Source organism: Solanum tuberosum, unplaced genomic scaffold, assembly GCF_000226075.1.
Source record: "Solanum tuberosum cultivar DM 1-3 516 R44 unplaced genomic scaffold, SolTub_3.0 scf00069, whole genome shotgun sequence".
Taxonomy (NCBI): domain Eukaryota; kingdom Viridiplantae; phylum Streptophyta; class Magnoliopsida; order Solanales; family Solanaceae; genus Solanum; species Solanum tuberosum.
In genome coordinates, this window is record NW_006238995.1 from 99,725 (window position 1) to 109,908 (window position 10,184).

Below are 10,184 nucleotides of genomic sequence, written 5' to 3' on the forward strand. Positions count from 1 at the left end.
TAAGATCATAAAATTCAAGAATTTATCAGATATTTCCTCTGTTTAAATTTGTTTATCTGGTTGTGACTGGAGACGAAATTTAAGAAAATAAGGAAAAAAATTTGAATCTTAAACTAAAGATATGTATAATGTACCAGAATGTGCTTTAATTTTGATGTTTTCAACATGTTGAAAAGTTAAATTAAAGAGTTGCTAAAAAAAGAAAGATTCATTTTTTTAAAACAAACTAAAAAAAAATAAGATAAACAAATTAAAAACAAAAAATATTTATTTTCATGATTATAAATTTTATATTAATTTTAAAGAGTGTATCAATAACGTAAGAAATTTGTTACCAATAATTTAGGTTGCTTTGTTTTATGTTATTTTTTTACTATATAGAAGAAAGAGAAAGAAACTATCGAAAATGTGTTGTAGTGAATGAAGTTGTTTCTGTCTTAATCAAATGTTTTAGATTTGAGATATGAATATGTAAAAATATTTGATAGAGAGCGCTTCCTTCTAAATGGGGTCCTATATAGTGTGAATCTGAGTTAATCGAATTCTAATACGAATACCGAACATCAGATTAAAAAAAAAAGGGACAAAACAAGAAAGAGAAAGAGAAAGGAGCCTTGTGTTCAAGTGTCATTTTCTAATAAACAGTACTTCTCGAGGAACACAAGTCTCCTATCCCTTTCTTCCTTTTTTCTCATTCCATAAAGCCTTTCTTGATTCCTTTCTTTCATTTATTACCAAAACAAATATTTTTTTTTCTATTGTTTTCACAAACACCATTATCCCTTCTTCTTCTTCCTTTTTCACAAACATGTCCACTTAAAAAGAAGATAAAAGATAAACTCAAAATCTTTGCCCCTCACTTTTTCTTCACTTACACTTAGCTTTTTAACAATCTCTCCCTAACTCTTTTTCCACCTAAATCTATCATCAAGAATCAAACTTGAAGTTTGTTCATCTTTCTTTTTCCACATCTTGTGTATGTGTGCAACTTTTTACTTTTATATTTCATCAATTTGGGGTTTTTGAGGTATTAAAGCCAAAAACATCATAAAAAAGAACAAATCTTGAATTTGTCATATCCAAGATGCCCTTAGAAGGGGTTTTTGTTCAACCAAACTCATCTTCATCAAAACAAATCCCTGATCTTTCTCTCCATATTAGCCCTCCAAATAATACTAATTCCTCAAACAAATCATCATCATCAACACATAATAGTCTGACTGAGCTTTCTTTAGCTCATCCAACTACTAATAATGAAGAAAATAGGAGTTTTTCAAGAAACCCTTTTCTCCAACAAAGCCAAAACATGAATAGTTGTTATATGATTAATCATCAACCACATGGGGTTTCTTTATTAGACCCCATAAAGGGTATTCCTATTTATCATCATCATCATCAAGATTCATTTTCTAATTTCTTGGAGAAAGATCCAAAGAGATTATCATCATTTGGATCCCTTTATTCAACACCTTATATTAATAATTTGGATCATTTATCATTTTTGAATAATTCATGTGGTACAAATGTTTCTTCTTCTCGGATACCTATTGTGGCTAATAGATTTCACAATCAACATAACCAATATTATAATGGAGTTGGATTAGGTTCACCTTCTTCTCATCATGAAAATAGTTTGATGATGAGATCAAGATTTTTACCTAAATTTCCAACTAAAAGAAGCATGAGGGCACCGCGAATGCGATGGACAACTTCACTTCATGCTAGATTTGTTCATGCTGTTGAGCTTCTTGGTGGACATGAAAGTAAAAACTCTATCCCCTACTTTGAGTTTTTTTTTTTTACATATATAATGCACTTGTTTGTGTACATGAAAGTAAAACTTCAATTCTTAAAATTAATTTTCATCTCCTAGTTTGAGTTATCTTGTAAAAATTTCATTTTATTTTTTTTGATGTTTTTTTGGTGGCCAATGGACATGAAAGTAAACCCCAAATCTTTATCTTGATTTTTTTTCCAACTTCCTTTGATTTGATTTGATTTTTAGGGTACATTAGGTTTGATGAGAGAAGTGATGAGAACATTAATGATATTAATAGTTTCGAAAAAAAGATTCACGATTTAAATTTGATAGATTCAATTTTTATTTTTATTTTTTACACTATTGTAACTCAATACATGACTTTTGCAATTTAGGTTCATATATGTTCATATTCATCATCACATTTTAGTGCATTTAAAATTATTGTTGCTTAATAATATACTAAAAATTGCATATTTAATTCTAATGTTGAATTTTCTTGAATTTTTAATTAGGGGCTACTCCAAAATCAGTCTTGGAGCTAATGGATGTCAAAGATCTCACTCTAGCTCATGTCAAAAGTCATTTGCAGGTAAAATAAATAAATTACAAGAAAAAATGTAAAAGGAAAATTCAGTTTAATTAAATCTATTTTTCTTTTTCTTTTTTCTTCTTGTGTGGGTGAATTGTTTATGTGGCACAGTAATCGATGAAAAATGCAGTGAATGAATGACTGAATTAAAGAAAACAAGTCTGATAGTATAGCAGAGAGATAAAGAAAAAGAAAACAGACAAAAGTAAGTCATCATTATTCAATAATAATAATAATAATAATACTAATACTTCTTGTTACCTTATCATAAACATCAACCTCGTGATTAATGAATTATGAAACATTTTGAGTCACAATATTATTTTTTTCGTGATTTGAAGCAACCGTTAGTAAATAAAATATCTTTTTATATATAGTGTAATTTTACGTCGTACTCCTACATAGCTTTACCCTCGTATATATCTATGTGTGAGTAGGGGTGAAGCTAAAATATGAGTTATGAGTTTGACTATACTCAATAATTTTAGTTTAGATTGTGTATTTGTCTTAGGTTTATTGAATATGTAGTTTTTGACGGGATACTTTCGAAAAATTAGAATTTTGAATTTATAAACTTCAAATCTTAGCTTCACCCGAGAGTGTGAGAGAGTGAGGAGATATATGGGGGTATAAATGGAATCTTTTTGTATTTATTGAATTGTTGTTTAAAATTCTAAAATGTTTTTTTTCTAATGCAGATGTATCGCACTGTTAAAACCACTGACAAACCTGCAGCTTCCTCAGGTAATTAATTAATTCACTATATTCAAAAAGGAATTAATAACTATATTTATCGTTAAATAACTTAATAGCTAATCGTATTATTGATAACCCATCACTAACTCATTATTAAATAGGATTAGTAACAGATTTTTGCTAGCACTTTTAATGATAGAAATTTTCTAAACCATCTCTCTATCCTATAAAGATTGAGACTTATCTACGTACGTTCACTTTATACTTGTGGAATCACACTAAATATATTATTATTATTGTTATGAATAAAATTTGTCTGTCGCTAATTTATTATCGGTAATTTATTAAGGGCAATCAGATGGATCAGGTGAAGAAGATCTGTTAGCTATAGACAGGATTTTGGATCAAAGAGGTCCATCAGATGGATGTGATGAACCTTCTACAACTCTTTGGAGCAACTCCTCTAGGTACAATTGACACATAAATTATATATAAATCTTTGAATAAATGATCATGTCTTTTGATTTTCATGGCGTTTACGTTATATACACTGATGATATAAAAATAATTAGGTAATCAGGTCGTTGATGAGGTAGTTACACATAAATAGTTATGATAAAATACTTCGACTCGTTTTATTTGACATAATTCATTTTTTAGTCTGTCTAAAAAATAATTATATTTTGAAATAATGACTTCAAATTTTATTTACATATTGCTTATTGAATTTATATCACAAAATTTAAAAGTCTTTCTTTCTTTCTAAATTACGTGTCCAAATTAGATCGAAGGGAGTAATTGATAACCTAATAATATGTAGTAGTATATATAAATGCTATAATAGGTTGAATTTAATGTCTATACACTTGAAGTATAAGAAGTATTTTTACAATTAAGACACTTTAAAGGTATAGTTAAATGTAGCTCTGTTTAATATATATTTACGTCCACATAAAAATGTGGACACAAATATATTTTTAATACAGTAAACAAATAAAATGGATTGAGATAAAAAAAAATTGGTCTCACGGGGCAAATATTTCACACGTACATAATTAACTTTTGAAGTAATGATGAATAAAATTGATAAAACATATTTTCTTTTACTTTTTGCATGAATCTTTAGAAATGCAAACCCACGTACTTCATTTTATAATTATTCTAAATATATTAATATTATATACTTATATAAAGAGTTTCTTGTGGCAGCTTTTGCTTCTTTTTTTTCTTCTCTTTTTATTATATTTCTTTTTTCTTTTTTCACCTGAAGATTTTTCAACATATGTACGCCCTTTATTTTTTATTAAAGAAACATATATAATAGTACTACATAAATTAAAGTGTAGTATTTAATTACTGCAACAACTACTTTATCTTTTCTTTTTTCTCTTTCTTTGCATTTTGGAATTAATGAATTTAATTTTCTAATTAAATTTAATATAGACAAAACCCTTTTACTTTACTTTGTTGTTATTCTCTTCACGAGGAGACTTTAGCATATATGTCCAAAAAAAAAGACCTGTCTCTTGACTTAAGTGCCTCCTTTTCTCAAAGTTATACATTTGTTTAATTAAAGTATTTATTTATGCATGCTGTTTCTATGGACGTGTGTTTGTCTCTTATGTGTATATAGTTAATAATAATATATAATATGTAATATCTTTCTTGTTATTTGAAATTTGAAATGTAGCTTCTACGTACGTATTAGGAAAACTTGCTCTATAAATTGTCCTTTTCCTTTGATTACTTAATACTCTGACTTTAAATGCAAATATAAATATCTTAATTTGTGTTACTGTATCACTCGAACACTTCAATTTCAACCTTAATTATGTATATAAGTAATGTTCTTCCATACTCTTGAGAAAATAGGCATAAGGTAGGTATACATCTTATTGGTAGAGAACTTCCCACCCCCAGTGTCTTTGCAGACTCAGTCAAAAATAGCTTTTAGCGGCAATAAATAGACACATTAATAAAGAGTGCTAAAGTCTAGCTTTACCGGCATTAGTTAAGTGTCATTAGATCCAGTGTTGCTAAAGACTTTAGGGGTATATACAAAGAGTGCTAATTGCCACTAAAAATACATATTTAGTGACAATTAAGCTATTGTCATTAATTAATTGCCGCTAAAGATCATTTTTGACGTAGTGTCAATGATATTAAGTCCACCTGCAACATGTGGTTTGCACACTGTTTTCCAGGAAACTAAGGCTTTCTTGGATGAGTTGGATTTTAATTTAGTCTTTTAATAGGTTGAACTTTAATTTTTCGCCTTCAGATGTTGGTCTTCAATTTTTATCTTTTTAACAATATAATTTATGTCTAATAAGACATAAAGTTCTTTAAATTTGAAGTCATGTTGGGACATAAATATAGGACATTATGATATATATAAGAAAATATAAACTTACATCCCGTGGAAACACTGTTTGTTATGAACGACAAAAATTAAAAATCATCATAAAATAAAGCTAAGACAAAATTGCAAATGACTCCATTTATAAAAAAAAATTTGAAAGCTCTTGCACCATTAATAAAAAAATAAGTGTATTTAGACTTCTCTTACCCCATCTTCACCTGTAATTAGTCTAGTTCTAGGGTTTACTAGATCCAAATTCTTTTTAGTTCTCTATCCATCGTCATTTTTTTCTTTTGAAAAAAGAGTGTTGATGGTGAAGGAGAGAGAAATAACGGGACAAGCGAGACTTGCTCAAATGACTAAACACTTTTATCATTCATCGATAGATTGAGCATTTGAGTTAAGCTATATACTAAGAAATGAGAAGACTATTGATCCTCCCGAGGGGTAGGATGATAACGGGTTGAAGAGTAATGGGCTTGGAGTAGCGAAAAAGTACACTAATGGGCTGATTGTGAGATGAAAGAAGCCCAAAATCCCTTGATGTGCTTAATTCATTCTATTTTTAAATAAATGATCTTATAATATAAATATTTCTCTTAAGGAGTATGCGAAAACTTTAAAAGTATATGTTATAGTATATAAAGTTTATTTTCTACTTAAATTTTCAGTAGTAGAGAAAGATTATCACAAGCTAGCTTCAACGAATCAAATGGACTCATCAGATCATCATCTTTTCCATCTCAACAAAGATTTGGCCACCATATAGAGGTACTTCCCTCAATCTCTTCTCGTTTTTCCTAATAAACATATTGTTCAGATCAACTTACGTACATTTTGAATAACCCTATCTTTTAATGTAATACTAGTGTTTTCCTCATTTTACTTTGCATGGAAGTACTATCAAATGTTTAATTGATGTTATAGCTTCAAAATTATAATTTAAATTTCAGAAGATGTTCAATATTTAAAATAAAAAGGGAATTATAGTACTTTTGGTTCCTTGGTTATTTGGTTAATTATAATTTAATCCTTGTGATATCAAGCAAAACACATTATTTAGCCTTCAATCAATAGAAATGTGAATTGTAAAATGTTTTATTAATGACCCCTTATTTTTCTTCTCTTTTCTATGTTTTAATAATGAACTCACCCACTATATATGTGGAGAATTTATCCCCCTCTCCACTAGGAAAAAAGGGACACCATTATAAGTAAAACATTTACAACTTCTTTTTTCATTTTAACAAAAGGAAAAGAATTGCTATAGTTGAATTAGTTGACACTAGATTAGACCAACATAACTGCATACGTCTCAATTCCAAACAAGTTGATTAGGTTACCTATTTGACCAAACTAAATCTATAACTAGACAATGTGGTCCGTCGCAATTATATTGCCTTCCATTTCAACATAAAAATCATGATATTAAGTGTACTAAATATGTGAAGAAATTATTGCAGGAATGTGAATATTCAAGAGCAATGAGCTATGTAGGTTGCAGTTTGGATCAGAAAAACCCTAGCTTGGAGTTCACATTAGGAAGATCAGATTGGGTAGAAAAGAACCATGACTAAAATTTGGGCATCAACACCTTCAATATATTAAATTTTATTTGGGTTTTTGGCTTAAAGCTGATTCTTCTAATTTTGTTATTTTTTTGTAATTTGAGATGAAAGGTATGTGATATCAAGATTGAAATATTAAGAGCTGCTACTACTACTACTAAAAAAAAAAAAGAATTGGTTTTCTTTAGCTAGCATGGCTAAGTAAGTTCCCATGTAGCTTCAACTAAGTTATGACCTACCTACCTATATATATATATATACACACAACCTAAATTTTTTTTCTAGAGTTTTGTTAATTAGACTTTTTTTCCTTGTTTAATTTGAGTTCTTGGGTTGTTTATGAGTATGTAATAATATAAAAGTTGTTGGAGTTTTTGGGTTGTCTGTGAGGCATAGAGTTTATCTTGTATTAATGACTACTCTAGTGGAATGGTTTTATATGGTGCAATAGTAGAATGCTTTTTTTATGGTACAAGGACATTATTATTCAAAATATTAGCCTAGCATCAAATTATAAATTAAGTAATGGTGTATCAATATAATTAAGAAATGTAATGCCCAAGAAGCAAATTCTTAGTACATATCTCAGGATCAGTTTCTTGCGAATTCATTGTTGGTCCATAATCCATTAACTAAATTAATTTCCCACCATTTTTTTTGTGATTATTTTATTTATATTTATAGTAATTAGAAGCAAAAATAAATTCATTAACATACAAAAAAATAAAAATAAAAATAAATCCACAAGGGACTTGGAGGAGTGTGAATGTTCTTTTTTGGAGGAATTTTCAAAACCGATTATAGTTTAGGCTTAATTATAATTTTATATATAGCTAAATTATGATTCTTAGCTACATGATAGAATCATGCGAGAGGTGAGAGAGGACGAATTCATATTATATTCATTGTATCAAGTGTATTTATTTCTTGTGTATTCGCTCTGTTTCTTTAGTGTGGGAATGATTTTGGATATTAATTAAGGTAACTAGAATCTCATAGCACAAAGTTGAATTGAAAGTTTCCTTATCGATTAAGTTTTGATGTAAGATTCTCTTTGAGTCAACTTCAAACGATCATATCTCTTCTTAGACGTGACCCATAACCTATTAAATTAAAGGTCTTTGAATTATCTTTCCAATGCCACCAAGTTTGCGTCATTCCGCGTTCGGAGGAGAGAGTTATGATCATTTTACTAAATAATATATTGCAGTTCCGTTTTAGCCACGGGAGAATTCTAAATAAAGTAATTTTCTTCTCCTTATACCACTAGGAAAACCTTAAAAACAGATTTCTTAACTCCTATAAAGCCCTAAACAATCCTATTTCCATCTTTTAATCCATCATTCTCTTCTCTCTCAAACCCTAAGACAAAACCCTAAGGAAAAATCAAAGTAAAAGACTCCATTCAAGATTCTTTCCATCTTTTTCAAAATTCTTCTTCAAGGTAAGTTTTTCTCCAAGAATTCTATTCTTTCAAACTAAAATTTCTCCCTACAATTATGAATCACTAATGAAAATCATAAATCGTGGCAATAGAGATTTCAAGAAACTAATTCAAGAATCTCAAGAAAGGTTTTCTTGATTTTTTTTTTACCTTCAAGCTAGGGTTTCAAGGCTTCTAATCAAGTTCTTCTTCAAGATTCTTCAAGATTTTTCAAGAACCTTGTTCTTCCAGGTATGTAAGGCTATCATAGTGTTGGACTAGTTCGTCCTCACGCCCTACATCTACTTTCAAATCAGTAAAAGAGAAATCTAGAATTCTACCCCTAGATTTGGGTATTCTTGAGATAAGTTGACTTTGAGTTCTTAAATTACTGATTCTTTTGAAATTCTATTCCTAAGAATTGAGTTTCTATATTTTTATTGAGATCCTTAAGTTGATTTGTTCATGTCTATAATTCAGCATGAACCCTATTTTGAGTTATAAATCTTGAAAAGTTTTTCAAAGCTAACACTTGAGTTTTAAACTGAGTTTTTGAGGAAGTAAAGATGAGTTTTGAGAAAAAGTTTAAAGGTTCTATTTCATAAAGACTTAAGAGTTTCTAATGTTATTTTATTTTTATATATATACCTATGTTAATTATTGGATTTGAAAGATAAGTTCATAAGTGCATGTTTTCAAGAAGGTAAACACGTCTCATGTTTTGAAAAGTATTTCAAGTAATGTAAGAAGTCCATTCTTTGTAATGGATGAATTGAGCACAAAGTTATATTAATTATTTTGGGAGTAGTATCGAACACATAGTTGGGTTAGTCTTTTATGATTCGGAAGTCCCATAGAACTACGTAGCCAGCGTAAGATAGGATATCATTGATTCTTCATGCGACTCCTCACCGCCTCTGAGAAGACATATAGTTGGATCTATAGTCACGATATCATCCTATACATTGGCACAGTCTAGGATGGCCCTAACAACATGAGGCGAAACATTGTATCATTGCTAGGCTCATGCTAATGGTTGTCAGTTAGAGAAACTCTCCACAAGTAAAGATTATTCTTTTCATGTTGCTTTTATTGCATATCCTATTGTAAAGCTTAAATGGTTTTCACTTCATGTTCATGTTTTGATTCAGTTGAGTTGCTTTCAGTCATTCAGTTCAGTTATTTGTTTACTCAGCCATATTACATACTCATACATTTCATGTTCTGATGTCATTCGACCTGCATCCTTTTATGATGCAGATATAGGCGTTCATGATTATCAACGAGCGCTTCGTTGAGATCACTCTACACTCCAGTTAGCTTTGGTGAGCCTCATTGTATTCTAGAGGACTTCACAGTTACTTTCTAGTTAGTAGTTTTGAGGTGTCGTGGGTCTTGTCCCGACATCCTTTCTTAATAGTAGATGTTTCATAGATAGACAGTTTTGGAAAGTTTTTCAGTTTCAGATGTTTTATTTAAACTTATGATTTATACTCAGTATATTCAATAAAGTTTTGAGATTCAGTAAACTGTTTTTAAACGTTTCTTTCAATTTGATGCTTATGTATGCTCAAGTTAGTCTTCCGTTTGTAGTCAGCCAGGATAAGGGTTCGCTTGGGGACCAGTAATGGTTCTTGAGTGCCGGCCACTATCACGACCTGGGAGCACCCCCAAGTCGTAACAAGGCGTACTCGACCCCGAAGGGGTCTTATACAAGCCACATAGTCATTCATTGCATTCAATAATGAAAATAGTGCGGAATAATAAAAAACTTATTTACATCC

The 10,184-nt window shown here is 29.7% G+C and overlaps 1 protein-coding gene across 3 annotated transcripts; it reads left to right on the plus strand.

Moving 5' to 3' along the window:
• Window positions 1–787: 787 nt before the first annotated feature.
• Window positions 788–7,444, plus strand: LOC102585467 (transcription repressor KAN1-like). 3 transcript variants are annotated; one of them, XM_006345444.2, is made up of 6 exons: window positions 788–1,763; window positions 2,275–2,351; window positions 3,050–3,095; window positions 3,397–3,514; window positions 6,081–6,180; window positions 6,873–7,444. In XM_006345444.2, the coding sequence occupies exons 1-6, from the start codon at window positions 1,085–1,087 to the stop codon at window positions 6,984–6,986; spliced, it is 1,134 nt and encodes a 377-aa protein (XP_006345506.1). In that variant the 5' UTR covers window positions 788–1,084; the 3' UTR covers window positions 6,987–7,444. The 3 variants fall into 3 exon arrangements, with proteins under 3 accessions (XP_006345506.1, XP_006345507.1, XP_006345508.1); XM_006345445.2 differs by having other exon boundaries at window positions 6,084–6,180; XM_006345446.2 differs by having other exon boundaries at window positions 3,406–3,514.
• The last annotated feature ends 2,740 nt before the right edge of the window (window positions 7,445–10,184 follow it).

What these genes read in the sequence shown, in the direction of transcription:
- LOC102585467 (XM_006345444.2), top strand. Translation starts at nt 1,085, where the DNA reads ATGCCCTTAGAAGGGGTTTTTGTTCAACCAAACTCATCTTCATCAAAA. An exon ending in GCTTCTTGGTGGACATGAAA is followed by an intron (nt 1,764 to 2,274) that starts GTAAAAACTCTA and finishes ATTTTTAATTAG; the next exon opens with GGGCTACTCCAAAATCAGTC. An exon ending in CTTTGGAGCAACTCCTCTAG is followed by an intron (nt 3,515 to 6,080) that starts GTACAATTGACA and finishes TTAAATTTTCAG; the next exon opens with TAGTAGAGAAAGATTATCAC.